We start from the raw sequence: 16,426 nt of genomic DNA on the forward strand, positions 1-16,426 counted from the left end.
CCAGAGTGGGTGGGATGGCCGGAGTGGGTGGGATGGCCGGGGATGGCCGGAGTGGATGGGATGGCTGGAGTGGGTGGGATGGCTGGAGTGGGTGCAATGGCCGGAGTGGGTGGGATGGCCGGAGTGGGTGGGATGGCCGGAGCGCGTGGGATGGCCGGAGCGCGTGGGATGGCTGGAGTGGGTGGAATGGCCGGAGTGGGTGGGATGGCTGGAGTGGGTGGAATGGCCGGAGTGGGTGGGATGACTGGAGTGGGTGGAATGGCTGGAGTGGGTGGGATGGCTGGGGATGGCCGGAGTGGGTGGGATGGCCAGAGTGGGTGAGATGGCCAGAGTGGGTGGGATGACCGGAGTGGGTGGGATGGCCGGAGTCGGTGGGATGACTGGAGTGGGTGGGATGGCCAGAGTGGGTGGGATGACATGGAAAGGCAGGGGGCAGCGCATGGTGTTGGGGGCCGCAGCAGGAGCTGGGATTTTATTCATGGAGGTATGGGAAGCCATTGGAGGGTTTAAATACGGGAGTCACCAAGGCCAGTTGATGTTTTTAAAAGGCCTCTGGCTGCTGTTTAGGAACAGGGTGGAAAGGGTTGGCTAGATGGCAGTGCCATTTCCTGGGGAGGGAGGTGACTAGGTTTGGGGGTTGAAGGAGAATCAGAAGATGAGTGTTAAACATATTGAGTTGACATGCCTGTGAGAAAACATGTAAATGTGTGTTAAAAGTATTTTGAGTAGAGTGGGACACCTTTTTAGATTAATGCTTTTTTAAGCATTTTAGGGGTCAGGGACTTCTCTGGGACCCCTCTCTGCCCCAGTACCCAGAGGCAAGCGTGCACACAATTTGGGGGATTCTGGACTCAGGCCTCCACCCCCCAGTGTGAGAGGTTGGAATCCCATTCTAGTCCTCCGCACAGCCCCAGTGTTAATCTGCTGCAGGCATGCTTACCACTGGAAGACGCTGATCTCCTGGTTGTCCACCACCAGTTTTCCGTTCCTGTACTCCACACTCCCCTTGTACCGGCCATGGGTGGAGTCATATTTAAACATGTACACCTGTGGGCGACAGGAGGGCTCCCAGTCTTGGGTGGCCAAGGGTGGAGGAGCCAGCATCCCTAGGGAGTCCCCATCTTGGTGAAGGTTTCACATGGCATCTGGGAGCCTTCCACGGAGCTCTCCTCCCCACTCTGGTCCCGCCTTTCCCAGTTCTCCCCTCTGCTGGCCGCTCACCATATATTCCGGGTCGATGAATGGATCGTTCACTGCCACCACCTTAACACCCTTCTCCATGCAGGCACGGAGCACCAGGCGACCAATGCGTCCAAATCTGTCCAGAGACAAGGGTGGTGGGGGTTGTGCTCAGAATCCTCGCCGCTGGCAGGCAGAGGAGGGGATGGGAGAGAAAGGGATAAGGGAGGAGGTGCACCCTAGGTGGCTGGGGGGGACTCCTCAGTCTGGGGAAAAAAGGCAAAGTGCGGGCACTGTCCTCTCTTGCCCAGATGTCCTCTTCAGCCTCTTAACCGCTTTTCCTGCTTCCTCTACCCATCCATCGCTCCCTCCTATTCCTGACCTTGTAGCTGGATCGATCCTCTTAGAACTTCAGGTCAGAGTGTGTCACTTGGCCTGAACACCTCCATGGCTCTTAATCAGTAAAACCAGATCCAGACTGCTTACCGCCCCTGCCAGCTTCCCACCTCCCTCCCCCTTCCTCCCTTGCTTGCTCCGCATACTGACTTCCTGCCCGCTCTTTGTGCGCTGAGCTCAGAGCTGGCTACCGCTGTGCTCCCCAGTCTCACTGGACTTCCACACTGTTCACAACATGCATCACTGAACTGTTGTGTTCCTTCTTTGATTGCTGTCTTCCCACCAGAATGTGAGCTCTCTGAGGGTGGAGCCCTGTCTGCCTTTTCCCTGTGTTTCTTAAGGGTGGGCAGAATGAAGGCGCTGATGGTAAGAAATGGGGAGATGCCCCAGGCAGCCACCAGAGGAAAGGCCGGGCCCTAAGACTTCAGGAATGGCTCACGCTAGGGCCAACTCACCCATTGATGCCCACTGTCAGCTTCTGAACCACAGCAGCCTTCTTAGGTTGAGGAAGTGGGGATTCCTCCTTGACTGGCTCAGGTTTGGGCTCTGGCTCAGCCTGGGGCTCCTGCTCTGTCTCAACCTTGGGCTCTGGTGGGGGTGGTCTTCTGGTCACTGTTGGGGGTTGGGTGGGGGCAATGAGTTGTGCCATCATGGTGGGAGAGAATGAACCATTTTGGCCACTCAGAACCTGTTGCTGGCTCCTGGCTCCTGGCCCCTGGCGGCTAACCATCTAGCTGTTTCCCCAACCTACCTGATCCACACAATGAGTAGGGGTGGGCTTGCTTTAAAATACCAATGCCAGGGCCCCTTCCCCGGAGAGTCTAACTCAGTGCACATGTCTTTTTAACAATCTCTTGGGGTCATATTGTCTGTGCCTCAGTTTCCTCCTCTGTCAAAGGAAGATGATAGTACTTCTCTCTGAGAGTCACTGTGATGATTAAGTGAGGTGATAGAGGTAATGCTTATGAGAGAGTCTAGGAAACAGTCCACTTACATGAGTATTTCAAAGATGGTTTCCCAAACTCGTCTGATAATTGTTCTAACCCAGCGGACCCCAAGCTGTTATGATAAGAACCCCGGGGTAGGCCTCTTCCCAGGGAAATCTGACTCAGTGGGTCTACACTGAGGCTCAGGAATCCTGGTTCTAAAAGCACTCCAGGTGATTTTCATCCTCAGAGTAGTTAGGAAATAGAGGAAACCCACGCCAGCTTCTACCTCTCCAAACCTACACACTCCCACTCCCGGACTGCATTTGAAACCCCCACGCGCTTGGAGGTGTGCGAGCCGGGCTGCCCATAAGGGCCTGAAAGAGGGGGGGGAGACGTGGAGTCCGCAGTTAGATGCGGGTTGCGGGGGGGGGGGGGGGGGGGCGCTGGCCAGCAGAGCGTTTCCAGCTGGGAATCAGGCCTGCCAGCTGTGTAGTCCTGAGCAAGTTAATGACCTCTCTGGCCTGTTTGCTGGTGCCATGTCTGACCTTCTGCCTGGGGGCTACTGTGAGGACTCAGATCATACCACCCAGTAGGTGCTGTTGTCAACAGAGGGAGGAAGTTGCTACCAAGAGTATTTGTGAGGAAAGGAAGAGAGGAGAGGTTGGAGTTGGGCTGGAGGAGGAAGGCGGTTGCTCTTGGCGCCAGGGTCAAAGGCACTGGGAGGTGGTGGGGCTAGAACCATGGGCCAGCTGGTCTGTGGGTCCGCCTGGCCTCCAGGGGCTGCCGCAGACCATGTGGCCTGAGCCTGGGCTGTGGGTTTCCTGCGGCAATACCAGTTCCTAAAGGTATTTTTATTTGAGGCAATGACCCTGTGGTTTTGGGGACCCTAGGATGTTTGCGTTCCTGGGTGGGGCGGTTCTGCTTCCACGATCACGAAAGGGGGAGATTTGCCCACGGGGGTTGAGTGGGAATCTGAGCCCACTCCTCGACCTTTCAAAAGAAAACTCAGGTGGTTCTCCTCTCCCACCTTCCCCCAGGCTTCCTCTCTCGTCCCCGCCAGTCCGGGGTGGGGTGCCTGGGCTGGAGGAAAGCTGCTGCACTGGGAAGGAAGAGCCTGAAGGGCTTCAGTGATGCAGCATCACCTGGGAGGTGAAACAAGAGCGCAGGCGCGCTCTCCTCATTCGGATGCCGCTCCCATTTCCGGGGCGCCGCCATGGGCTAGGTGCTGGGCGGAGCTCTTGGGTGCACCAGCTCACTGAGTGCTGTAAGGCATGCGCTAGAAACCCACCATACAGAGGGGAAACCGAGGCCCGAGGTCACAGAGCAAGTGCTGAGCAGGGAGGAGGTTCGCAGCCGGGCGGGGCGCTGCTTCTTGGGGGTCCCTCCCACCGCCCCCGGCCCTGGCGTCCCGCCCACCCCGGCCGGCGGCCAGTGCGGGAGCCGCGAGGGAATGCGGGCTGCCCTCCAGGCCGACCTGGGTTCACCCGGCTGGTGTGTGTGCGCACCTCGGGCTGCATGGGGCAGGGCTGCCCAGTGGGAGCCAGCAGGGGACTCTGAGGCCCAACTCTGCTCTTCCGGTGCTGAGAGCCCGAGGGAGGCGGCTTGCGCTCTCTTACCTCTGGTGGCCGCTCCGTGAGTGGGGACAGTAAACACACTGGCCCCCCCGGGGGGTGCGCGCACGCCTGGAATGTGCTTGGCGCGGCCCTGGCAGGTTGCTAGCGCCCAAGAGGACAAAGCCCACCAACTCCTGAGCGGCCCTTTGGCGCTGGGCGACGGGAGCGTCCATCCCTAAAAATGCGCCCTCGTAGACGCGGCGCCGGCCCCTGCTTCCGTCCTTCCAACGCTTGCTAGCGGCGGCAAGGCAGGTGGAAACCCGCTCCCTGGCCCGCCACCATCGCCACAGAAACCACTGGGCGGGCAGGGCAGGGGTAGGGAGGGTGGGGCGCGAGGGAGGAGGGAAGGGGCGCCTCAGTCCACCTCCTGCCCCTGCCTCGTGCACATGGCGAGGCGGGCACGCGCGCTGCAGGGGCTCCCGACCGCCCTGTCTCCCCTTCCCCGGGGTCGGCCCGTCGCCTCCCTCACCCGGGCACGGCTGTCGCAGCAGCTGGACAACGGTGACATTGGTGAGGACGATATCGCGTTTCGACATGGCCTAAGGTCTCATGGCCTAGCCTCCCGGGGGCCGCCGCGATGTTACTGCGGCGCGGGGCGCCCGGGCTAGTGTGGCCGGAGCTTCTCGCTGTGACGTCACAGTGCCCAGTGATGTCACAGGGGCGGCGGCCAAGAGCGTGACGTCCGCGTGCCAAGCCCCACCGTCCCCAGGCCACCCGTGGCGTCTAGCATAGAATCCAGCTTTTTACTCTGGTCCTCAAGGCCCTATTCTCTCCCCCTCCCCTTCCTTCTCCCTGGCTCTGGGCTGCTCCTTGGCTAGTTAGCCACCCTGGCTGTTTTCTCTTGCCTGAAAAGCCCTGCCCTGTCCTTGCTCGGGGGCCTCCTGGTTTCCCTCCGGTTCCACCCTTTCAAGAGGGACCCTCCTAACTCCCCATGTAAAGTTCTCTCCTTCCTCCATCACTGTCGCCATGGCCTTCACCCCCTCAAATCTGCTCATCTTCCAGAAGCCTCCTCTGACTTCCCTTCCTGGGTTAGATGCTCCTATGTGCAAAGTTACTCTATGGCTACCCTCTCTACAGTTTTTGTTTTCCTCACAGCATATGTCTCTCTCTCAAAATCATCCTGTTTATTCGTTTTCTTGCCAGTTGTCTCTGCCCACCAGACTGTAAGCTCTCAGAGGGCAGAGTGCTTGTCTACCTTCACTTTTGTATCCCGGTGACTAGAAGGTTTGGCGCCTGCAGGTGCTCACTCAGACGCCAGAATGCGTATATAAATATCGCCGCCTCCCCTGTCTTCTGACTCCCAATCTTAAATTTAACTGACCTCCAAGCCAGATCCTCTCACTGCACCCTGTTCTTCTCCTTGTGGCTTTTCATGTAGTTTGTCATGATCTACTTACTGATTTACATGCTCATTGTGTCCCGTTGTTCAGCACGGGGCCTCTGCTGCCACCTGGAACTGTGCCTGGCACAAAGCAGCTTCTGGGGAAGAACAGGACAGATGGCTCTTTCCTCTAACGCACTGGGGGTGGGGGCTCATTTGCACATCTGTGATACACAGGCGCCTTCACCTGCAGGGCTGGCTGACACACAGCTGTGACCAAGATTTAGGGGGTGTGGGGGTTTGGGCCAGGAAGGAGTCATCATCCCGGACAGAGGTGTGGAAGCAAGAAGGGGCAGAATGACATAACCTCTTCCTTCCCTAAGTCTTCACGGGAACTCAGTTCACCAAGCACCCACAATGGGACAGGGTGAGGGTGAGGGTGAGGCTCTCCTGCTTGGATGGTCCAGAGAGGTGGAACTGAAAATAAATCGGTGTACAGATGGGGAATTTCAATGGCCCAAGACCAAAATGCAGGTATTAATTAAACAAAGGGGGAGAAACTTAACACATATGATGGGGGTTGGGGAGAAGCGGGGCGTGGAAAAGCACACAAATAAAACCAGGACTAAAAAGGGATCAATTTTGTACAACTTTACAATAATAGATGTGAAAAGCTAGATGCAATTAAAAATTTTCTTAGAAAATATAAAGGAGCACCCCCGGTGCAAACAGAAATGGCAAATCTGAGTAGGCCAATAACAAGAGAAGAACCGGAGTTAAGATCTATCCTCCCCAAGGCTGATTCAGATCCAGATGACTTTATGGGCAGGATCTGCCAAAAAGCATCGGGAACTGGTGCGGGTCCTATCCAAAGTGGGGAAGTCAGGTGGCAGTTCTCACACGGAGGGGTTCTGGGCAGGGCATGTGCTCCAAGGCCCCATGAGCTGGCCAGCACACTTCCTGGGAGTGCTCTGTGGGAGGGCCCTGATGCTGGGCCACGGAAACCTCCACTCGCTCTGGAAAGGCAGCAGGCTCACATTACCCAAACCAGCGGAGGGCGGCAAAGAAAGGACAACTCCAGGCCAATCTCTTATGGGGACAGATGCCAAAGTCCTGAATCAATTAGTGGCAAATGGGAATTGGATCTAGAGGGACCCGGGCCCGGATGACAGAAGACGGCAGGATGGGCCGAGAGAGGGGTGGAAAGAGAAGATGGGAGTACATTTCAAAAGGAGAAACCCCACCTCTCCATCTCAGGATGGATTAGGATTCTGCAGGTCACCACCCACCCCTCCCCACCCTGCAATCCCCTGGCATGGGAAACTCCCTCATTTAGGCACTGGACAAGGGCAGGAGAGCCACACCTGAGGTTGCCCAGGGATTTGGCTTTGTCCCTGGAGCGTGAAACTGGGAAACAGATTTAATGAGCTCAAGCTTGGAGAGGTGGCGTGATTAGTCACCCTCTATAGGCAGTGCCTAGAAATGGCAGAAGTTCCTGGATCTCTGGGCCTGGGTGTCCAGGACCTGGAGTGGAAGTGTGGGTCTTCTGACGGGAGTGGGCCTGGTCACCCTTGTTTGAGCAAAGCCTGAAAACACATGCAGATTCTCACCACACCCGAGCACCCACACACATACCTCTGTCACCCCTGCTGGCTCACACCCTACACATTCCTTCCCACCTGCAATCCCACCTCCACCCCCTCTCTGTCTCTCCCTTTGGCACCCAAACCCAAATATCTTTCATCCCTGCACCTAACTTACCCACCCACTGGCTCTTGTTCTTCTGGTCTCGGCCTGCTTCTAGCCCCAGATAGCTATGCTGCCACAAGACCTCCCAGCCACCACCTGTCTTTCCTTCTGATGACCCTCTTCATGCCCAGGGTAGACTCCCAGCCGTTCCCCTCCAACCCATGCCACCATGTCAATGCTTGGGGCTTTAGGTTGGGACCAAGGAGGCCCCAGGGGGAGGAAGGAAGGAAGGATGAGCCCCTGGCCTCCAGCCCAGGTTCTGGCTGACAGTCTCCCACTGCCCCAGGTCTTCAGCCCCTCCCCGTGGCTGCCCCAACCGGCTTTTCAGGAGACACTGCGTCCTGTCCCAGCTCATGGCAATCGGTCCTCTGCCCTTGCCCAAGGGCTGGGAAGCAGGAGGCCAAGGTCCCGGCTCCAAAATCTATAAGCCTTCCCAAGGGGCCCCAGGCTGCTCTGGGGACCCAGGCACCCTTCTCTGCAGCACCCTCTGAGACCCAGGCTTGGCCTGTCTTCCCGGGGCTTCCCTTAGCAAGCATACTATGTGTGCTTACATCACATACCTTTTTGGAGTGCTTCTTTAAATCCATCCATTTGTTCAATCTATAAATATTTACTGAACCCCAGGTAATGTTCTAAAAATTGGGGATACAGCAGTGACCAACACAAAAGCCCTGTCCTCTGGAAGTTTACAATCTGATAGATGAGGCAGACAGTATAAAAGATAATTTCGGATCGTGGTGCTTATAAAAACAAAAGGATGGTATCACCCAGGATAACTGAGAGATGGCCAAGGATGGTGTGTTTTTTTTTTTTTTTTTTTTTTGTGGTGACATTTGAACCAAGAACAGACTAAGAAAGAACCCACCATGTGAAGATGTGAGTTCTGCTTTCCAGGCAGAGAGGACAGCATGTGCAAAGGCCATGAGGCGGGAATGAGCCCGGTATATCTGAGGACCAGGGAGAAGACCTGTGGGGCTGGGACGTAGTAAGCGTAGGGGGGTGGCAACGAGAACAGTGAGTCTCTGATGACTCCCTCAACTCCCCAAGGGTGCTCTCCTCCCCCCTGACTGAGCCTCCCATCTTCCTAGACTCTTCCTGCTGGGGAAACTGGATCCTTCGATCCCCTGAGAGGAGTGAAGAACTAGGCCTGGGTCCTGGGGATGGGGGTGATTGAAGGTGAGGTTGGGAGAGAGGAGGCCTAGATAGTGGGTGAGGAATGAAAAGAGGAGGTGGTTGGAAGGGCAGACATCTGGGCTTTGGGGTGGAGGGCCTGAGCTGGGCAAGGAGCAAAGATGCCACGTGAGTGTTCTCCATTCATGACTCACCTCTTCCTCCTCCTCTTCATTGCTCAACTCAAGTTCCCTGGGAAATAGGTCCCTGACTGGGGACCAAGTCAGTGCCTCACAGGGGTAACTGAGTCATGAGGGGTGGAGAAGAGAGAGGGAGGTAGAGTATAAATAGCAGCTTTGCTTCCCCGGCTCCTCTCTGCATCCTCCCCACCCTTCCAACAACATGCACCTTGCCAGTTTGGTTAGCTCCTGCTCCCTCCTATTGCTATTGGGGGCCCTTCCTGGATGGGCGGCCAATGATGACCCCATTGAGAAGGTCATTGAAGGAATCAACCGAGGGCTGAGCAATGCAGAGAGAGAGGTGGGCAAGGCCCTGGAAGGCATCAACAATGGAATCACTCATGCTGGAAGGGAAGTGGAAAAAGTTTTTAATGGACTTAGCCACATGGGGAGCCAGGCCGGCAAGGAACTGGACAAAGACGTCCAGGGGCTCAACAACGGCTTGGACAAGGTAGCCCATGGGATCAACAGTGGCATCGGACAAGCAGGAAAGGAGGCAGAGAAATTTTCTCATGGGGTCAACAGCACTGCTGGACAGGTTGGGAAGGAGGCAGACAAAGTGATTCAGGGGGTTCATCATGGGGTCAACCAGGTGGGAAGTGAGACAGGGTGGTTTGGCCATGAGGTCCACCATGCTGCCGGGCAGGCTGGGAACGAGGCGGGGAGGTTTGGCCAGGGGGTCCACGATGCTGCAGGGCAGGTTGGGAACGAAGCAGAGAAGTTTGGTCAGGGGGTCCATCATGGGGCTAACCAGGCTGGGAAGGAGGCGGAGAAGTTTGGTCAGGGGATCCACCATGCTACTGGGCAGGCTGGGAATGAGGCAGAGAAGTTCGGCCATGGGGTCCATCATGGGGTTAACCAGGCTGGGAAGGAGGCGGAGAAGTTTGGCCAGGGGATCCATCACGGGGTTAACCAGGCTGGGAAGGAGGTGGAGAAGTTTGGCCATGATGTTCATTATGCTGCAGGGAAGGCTGGGGAAGAGGGAGACAAAATAGTCCAAGGGATCCATCCTGGGGTCAACCAGGCTGGGAAGGAGGTGGAGCACTTTGGCCAGGGAGTTCACCATGCCGTTGAACAGGCTGGAAAGGAGGCAGACAAAGTGGTCCAAGGGGTCCACGATGGGGTCAACCAGGCCGGGAAGGAGGCAGAGAAATTTGGCCAAGGGGTCAACCACGCTGCTGGCCAGCCTGGAAGGGAAGCGGAGAAACTTGGCCAAGGTGTCCACCATGCTGCTGGCCAGGCTGGGAAGGAGGTGGACAGGTTGCAGCAGAATGTTCATAATGGGGTCAACCAAGCCGGCAAGGAGGCCAACCAGCTGCTGAATGTAGGTGAACAGGGGTGGGTAAATGGGGAGAAGGGGCTGGGGGAGGGAGAGGTTAAGCCCTTGGGACATTTGGGTAGTCCATGTAGCCTTCATTCAGTGAAAGAGGCTTGGGGAGCTCTATGATCACGTTCCCTTTCTTCCTCTCCATCTCCTTACAAAGGAGCTGGTGCTCAGCTGGTCAGATGGATCAAACCATCTTGTCCGCAAAGCCCTAGATCAGACAGTGAGAACCTTTGCACTTCAGGGAGCTGCCCTCCTAGTTGAGGAGGTGTAAAGAGAGGAACATGAAGCCTCTCCTGGGGAACAGGAAATGATTACTGAGTCAAGATCTTGTGCAGTGCAAACAGAGTGAGTGTTGAGAAAACCCAGAGCATCAGAGTAAGCATGAGGAATGGCTTTGGGAGATAAGCCCTATTCTGTTTAATTTTCCTAACAAGCCTCTGAGGTAGTCAGGGTGAGGATGCTGACTCCCTGATTCTCAGATAAGGAGATAGAAGTGAGGTTTTAAGGGGATTTGCCAAGGTCAGGTGGCTAGTGAGCAAGTCTGGCCAATCACAGGTCAGGGTTCTTTCTCTTCCCCCCACACTGCCTCATCGGAGGAGGTCTCCAGGAGGATTTCTGTAGAGGGAACATTTCTGTAGAGGTAACAAATACTGGAGGCCAGGGGGAGGCAAGGGGTGCCATTCACAGTGGGCCAGGCACCAACGATGGGCTTGGGCAATAGGAGAAGGCTGACCCCTGCCTGCCTCAGTTCCCCACTCTCCAATCTCCATGAGGAGTCTTTGGGACACCATCTGGAGGACTGGCCCAGCCCTGGAAGCCGATAGCCACACAGGCCGCAGGCAGGGGACCCAGGGATGGGTGGGTGAAGAGGAAGGGACTCCACAGAAAGTGTGCACGGTAGAGGAATGGGCTCTGAGTCAGACGGCAGGCTTCACTGGGAAGGAGTCAGGAAGGGGAGGTTTGTTATGGGATTCAAAGCTGGCCCAGCAGCAGCAAAGGCACGGCTGAGTATCTGAGGGGAAAATGAGGACAGGGATCAACCGAAGTTAGGGACCAGGCCAGAGAGGGTATAGAAGGGGTAGAGCTGAGGTCGGGGCTGAGGTTAAACTATGGTTCTAGGATTTGCGTGGGTCCTCTGGGTTCCCTTTCCAGTTTCCATTCAGGCCCTTCTCATTGACTGAGGGCATTTCATTCACTGAAATAAAAGGGAATTGGGGGAAGACTAGTCAGTAGGGGCAGACATCCTTCCAGGCTTTTCTTCCAATCTCACAGAATTCCCACAGCGACATGGGCTTTGGGTTTTCTTTCTGGATAATGAGGGGGTAGGGGGTTAGCTTCTGCCTCCCACCCTGGCCCCAGTCACCCTAGAGGGCGGTAGGTCACCGGGGAAGAGGAACCTGGGAGATCCTCAAGGGCTGAGGGGTTGTAATGACAGTCTGGCCTTTGTCCGCAGGGCACTCATCCAGGCGTTTCCACCGGCCAGCACGGAGGGGGCGCAACCACAACAGTAACATCTGGAGTAAGTTTCCCAGGGCACAGCAAGGACTCAGTGGGGGGAGGGAAGGCCCTCCTACGATGGCGGTGGGATGGATGCTGGTGACCAACCCTCTTGTCCTTGAATTCCAGGCCTCGGTCAACAAGCCCTTCATCAACATTCCAGCTCTGTGGAGGGTGAGTGCCCAGGAGGTTTCAACTTTCTGCTCTCTGTCTCTGGAGACAGTCTCACACTCCCTTCCCACTGCCTGTCCATGGACAACTTCACTGTGGACAGACTCTCAGCCTTGCAGACACCATCCAACCTGTTTCCCAGCTCTGGCCTTTCCTTTCTTCACCTGCTTCCCTCATACCCTGCTTTCCTCTTCTGGCTGCTTTCCATTCCCGCTGAGGCAAACGCAAGCTGGCAAAACAGACCCCCAGAGGCCAGCGAGGGAGGCACGCTGCTGAAACCATCCCCTCCATGTGCTCCGGCTTCTCATCGGCTTCCCTCCGATTCCCTCCCTACCTCAACCCACTGTGAGGCCCTCTGCTGCCTTACAGCAGTATGCTGGGGGGTGGGAACCTGCAGCTCTGGGCTTTCCCTGGCTGACGGGACCCCCCAGTAGAAAGCCTCCTGGGGGACCCTGGTCCCTACCCTGGGCCCAGAGCAAAGTCCAAGCTTTGCAGTTTTCTCTTTGCATGTAGTGCATCACTGCATGAGCCTGGGGCAAAAGGAGGAGGGTGTGGAACAGCCCTTGTGGACGGTGCCCGGAACCCAAAGGCACAGCCTTGTTTATTCCTGGGCTATGGGGGTGCCAGGGGACCCTCTGAGGCAAAACAGACAAGGCTTCTTGGCTCCTCCACAGGGTCCTGGCACCTCTCCCTGGGAGGGATGGCTCCCTGTTCTTCCTGAATCTAGGAGGCACTTTGCTGAAGACATTCTGCAGAACATAAGCAACCCCTGGGCCTGAGAAGCTAATGCCCATGTCCCCCTCATTTCCCTAGGGGACGTGAGGGCAGAGGTCTTGGTTCCCTCAGGGCTGTGTTCCCTGCATTCATTTCCTCTCTCCTCTCTTCCAGAGCGTCGCCAACATCATTCCCTAAACTGATGCACTGGCCTCCCTCAGCAGACTGACATTCCTGTTGTCATACTAGCTGAAATGACCCGGAAGAGCTGGGGGCGGGGGGCAGATTTCCTGAGTCCCGGGAGGAGGCTATACTGGGGTTTGTGAATAAATATGACACATTATACTCTCATCATGGTCCACTGTGCTCCCCGAGGAGGGGTGGGGGGGGGAAGCTTCTCTTTCCTTGCTATTTTGTGGAAGGAGCTGGGGGCTGATGCACAGGAGGGCTGGGCTGGAGATTTCGGGCAGGTCAGATGTAAGAGGGCTCTCACGGGGACAAGCCAGGCTTCGCTAGTGGGCAAAATCCATGCGTGCTTGGCACTAAGGGGAGCATCTGTGCAGAGAAGGCCACTTCAGGCCAGCAGTAGGGGCAGAAGCAACAGCGAAGAGAATGGCGGGAACCTAGGTGGAGCCCAAGGGGGTGCATCCTCATTTGGGGGGGTGTGGCACCAAAGGAATAACAATGGTAACTTGTAATTGTTGTGCAATGCTGGGCTCCCTGCTGGGTGCTTTCCACGCATGACATCACCGAATCCTACCCCCCCCCCCCCCCCCCCCCCCCCCCCGCTTGGGTAAGAGGTTCTGTTATAGAGAAGCTCATGGAGGCTCCTGCAGGTTAAGAAACATGACCAAGGTCACATAGTCAGGAAGTGGAGGGGAAAGGACTTTGAGCTACAAAGCATATTCTGAAAATACAGTCTTCCTTTTGGCATCAAGCAGTGGGGAATGGTGCAGAGGGGAAAGGAAGAGATACATGTGGGAGGTGCTTGCATGGGGAGGAGCACCAAAGGCCCAGGGGGAAAGCACCCTGGTGACAGGAGGGTGGGCCCCTTTATGACGGACAGGAATGGGGACAGAGGGCCTGGTTTTCAGATGCATGATAGCAGCGACTGTTCACTAAGCACTAGCTAGCTTCCAGTACTGTGTGAAGAGCTGAAACCATTTAAGCCTCTCATAACCCAAAGGCAGAAGCCCTCTTGTGATCCCCATTGGATGGATGAGGAAAACGGAGGCTCAGAAGGGCCAGGGCCCTGGCTGTCCACTGCCAGAACCTGACCTTTCACAGTTGCCTAGAAAGTCTCTAGAAGGCTTGCCATCACTGGCCTATGTGCCAGGAGATGTGCATTCCTAGTAGGACCATGTACCTGTGGGCAGCTTCCTTCCCTTCTGGGGGCCACAATTTCCTTCTATATACGTGTGTGTTTGTGTGTGTGTGTGTGTGGGGGGGTTGTCTGCAGGGGAAGACTACAAACACGGCTTCCAACACCAAAATTCCATCAATTGTGGGACCAAAAATAAGAGGCCAAAAATTGCCCTTGGGGAATTTACAGGCTTCCCAGGGTATACAAGGTGCATAAACAGAATATGAAAACAAATATGAAGCAATGCATCGATAAGAACTAGATGCCACTAGGGGGGGTGGGGGTGGGGGCTGTATGTGCACAATAAAGGTGACACTCCTGAGACTTCCTGTTCACTGAATTTTTCCTGATTTGTAGAATACCATTATTTTTATGACCTATGGTCCTTCCCTTCCCCTACGATATTTTAATTTGAAAATATTTCAAATGCACAATAAAGATGAGTTTTATAGTGAATACCTGCGTAGCCACCCCTTACAGTCTACCATTAACATTTTACTCTCCTTGCTTTATCACACGTCCATCTGTCACATATCTACCCATCTAGCCACGCATCAATACGTTAAATGGTAATTGTCCCTTTCCCGCATTTTAATAAACAAGAAGTATTCATTCACATCACACATTTATTGAGGGTCTACTCTGTGCTGGAGCTCATTTCATACAAACTGGAGTCGTCCCTTCTGGAAAGGGCATATTCTAGGCAATCTCTCTTTCCCGAAGTAAAAGCTTTCACCAATTTTATTTGTACGCACATTTTCTTGCTGGGTTTACTTGGATGGGGGTCCTGAAAGTGTCAAAGTGATATGGGATAATCCTATGTGTGTGTGTGTGTGGGGGGGTGTCAATCTTGGGAGGCTCCTGGAAAAGAACTTAGCCGGTTTTCAAGGGTAAACGAGGCACGGCTCACTTCTGCCTCGGGGTCTGATGTGCACCTCCCTCTGCTAGGAATATTCTCTGTGTCCCTCTTTCCCCCTGTGCTGGTGGCTCCTTACCCTGCAGGTGTGGGCTGTCTTGACCACACCACCCACACAAAGGGCCGCCTTTCCTATTCTCTGGCCTGGCACACTGATCTTTTTCTTCACAGTGCTATGACAATGTATAATTATATATTTACTCATTTAATGTCCATTTTCCCCCTAGACTAACATGTTCCAGAGGAGAGGCCGAGGCCAGGCACACATGGCTGGCAGCTAACAGAGGGGAGGCTCTCTTTTATTGGGTGCTGACTATGTCTGTGCTGAGCACTTACGGACATGATTCATTCCATCCTCTCGAGCTCCCCGTGAGGCAGGCACCATGACGGTCGCCCTCCCAGACTGAGGCCACCCAGCTAGGGAGTGGTGATGGCCCGGCTCCTCCTAGTCACGAGCACTTCCCTGCTGCTGGTCTCTGCTGGTGGCTGAGGTGGCCGGCCTCCCTGGGACCCTCGGGGAGGGGGAGGGAGCTACTTCAAAATAAGTCCTCTTTAAAATTAAGTTTCTGCCTTCAGGAGGTGCATGCGTGCCTGTGTGTGTCTCACAATTAAACTGCCAAGAAAATACTCCAACATCAACGTGCCCACCACTAGCAAGAACACATAGTCGGTGCACAGGAGCATGCCAGGCATTGTTCTGAGCACCCCGCCAGGATTCCCTCACTTCACCCTCGCATTCCTGCCTCTGACAGACAAGGAAACCACTGCACAGGTGGGTTAAGATCACAGCTAGTAAGGGGAGGAGTCAGGATTTGAAGCTCGGCGGCAGGATAGGTACTGCGCACAGGTGGATCAGCAGATGCCAGCTGGAGGCTCAGGATACCACCGAGGGGAGCAGAGACACCACCCAGATCCAAAGCCCCATCTCCTCTCTCCATTTGAGTCCAGCCTCTGTCCCCCCTACTCCGAAGCCTCCTCCCTGGTCTCTGTACCCACCTCCTGCCCCCTGCCCCCCAGCCTATTCCTCAGAGGGACCCTGTTAACACTGAGTCAGACCATAGCCCTCCTCAGTCAAAACCTTCCCCTGGTTCTACTTCATTCAGAATAAGAATCAGAATCCTCACAATGGCCCCAAGTCCCCCTGTCTGGGCCGGTTTCTCTTTGACTTCAACTCTTCCCATTTCCCCCACTGCTCCAGTCACAAGTGGTCCTCAAATAGAGTAAGTAGGTTCCTACCCCAAGGCCTTTGCACTGCTGTCCCTTCACTTGGGATACTCTATCCCCAGACATCCTCATGGCTCACTCTCTCACTTCCTTTGGGTGTCAGTTCATAGGTCACATCTCGAAGAGGCTTTCCTGGTTACCCGATTTAAAATACTCTGTCTTCTCTAGTCCCTCACCTCCCTGTATTTTTCTTCATTAGTGCTCACCACCTGATACATTTATTGTCCAACATCCTCACAATGAATATGAGCTCCCTAAGGAGAGAGATTTAGATGGTCTTCTTCCACACTGTATCCCCCGTGCCTGGAACAGGTGTGACACACAATAGGTACTCAATAAATACTTACGGAATGAATGAAATAGTGACTTAGAAAAGCTGAAATCAGAGGACATGAGGTCAGGCAGGTCAGATTTGTGGACACCATTAGGTACAAGAACAAAGGAGGCATGGATGTAGGAGAAAAAGCTGTTTGGAGTCAGACAGACCTGGGTCATATTCGGACAGCACCATTTTACCACCATCTCTTTTAAACACGCTATTATGTATGTGTTTACCAGCCCTGGGCCTCAGTTACCTCACCTGTAAAATGGGAATGTCTACCCTCCCCCCGCCCCCGCCCCCGCCCCGAGGTTGTCATAAGGATTAAATGAGATCACGCATGTGGAAGCACTTAGCCT

At 55.1% G+C, this 16,426-nt stretch overlaps 2 protein-coding genes across 3 annotated transcripts in view; one reads left to right on the plus strand and one right to left on the minus strand.

Moving 5' to 3' along the window:
- The window catches only part of GAPDHS (glyceraldehyde-3-phosphate dehydrogenase, spermatogenic), a 9,506-nt gene extending 4,853 nt beyond the window's left edge, over positions 1-4,653 (minus strand). The window contains exons 1-4 of the mRNA XM_035023858.1: positions 4,587-4,653; positions 2,031-2,187; positions 1,222-1,318; positions 941-1,047 (exon numbers count right to left, since the gene is read on the minus strand). Coding sequence (XP_034879749.1) covers positions 941-1,047; positions 1,222-1,318; positions 2,031-2,187; positions 4,587-4,653 — 428 coding nt within the window. The remainder of the gene's footprint in view (positions 1-940; positions 1,048-1,221; positions 1,319-2,030; positions 2,188-4,586) is intronic.
- Positions 4,654-7,995: 3,342 nt separating this feature from the next.
- Positions 7,996-12,571, plus strand: SBSN (suprabasin). 2 transcript variants are annotated; one of them, XM_035023755.1, is made up of 5 exons: positions 7,996-8,987; positions 9,615-9,860; positions 11,317-11,382; positions 11,490-11,534; positions 12,420-12,571. In XM_035023755.1, the coding sequence occupies exons 1-5, from the start codon at positions 8,700-8,702 to the stop codon at positions 12,441-12,443; spliced, it is 669 nt and encodes a 222-aa protein (XP_034879646.1). In that variant the 5' UTR covers positions 7,996-8,699; the 3' UTR covers positions 12,444-12,571. The 2 variants fall into 2 exon arrangements, with proteins under 2 accessions (XP_034879646.1, XP_034879645.1); XM_035023754.1 differs by having other exon boundaries at positions 7,996-9,860.
- Positions 12,572-16,426: the final 3,855 nt, after the last annotated feature.

This window comes from Mirounga leonina, unplaced genomic scaffold (assembly GCF_011800145.1).
Source record: "Mirounga leonina isolate KUSES-001 unplaced genomic scaffold, KU_Mleo_1.0 Mir_177, whole genome shotgun sequence".
NCBI classification, from domain to species: domain Eukaryota; kingdom Metazoa; phylum Chordata; class Mammalia; order Carnivora; family Phocidae; genus Mirounga; species Mirounga leonina.

What these genes read in the sequence shown, in the direction of transcription:
- SBSN (XM_035023754.1), top strand. Translation starts at nt 8,700, where the DNA reads ATGCACCTTGCCAGTTTGGTTAGCTCCTGCTCCCTCCTATTGCTATTG. An exon ending in AGGCCAACCAGCTGCTGAAT is followed by an intron (nt 9,861 to 11,316) that starts GTAGGTGAACAG and finishes CTTTGTCCGCAG; the next exon opens with GGCACTCATCCAGGCGTTTC. An exon ending in CCACAACAGTAACATCTGGA is followed by an intron (nt 11,383 to 11,489) that starts GTAAGTTTCCCA and finishes CTTGAATTCCAG; the next exon opens with GCCTCGGTCAACAAGCCCTT.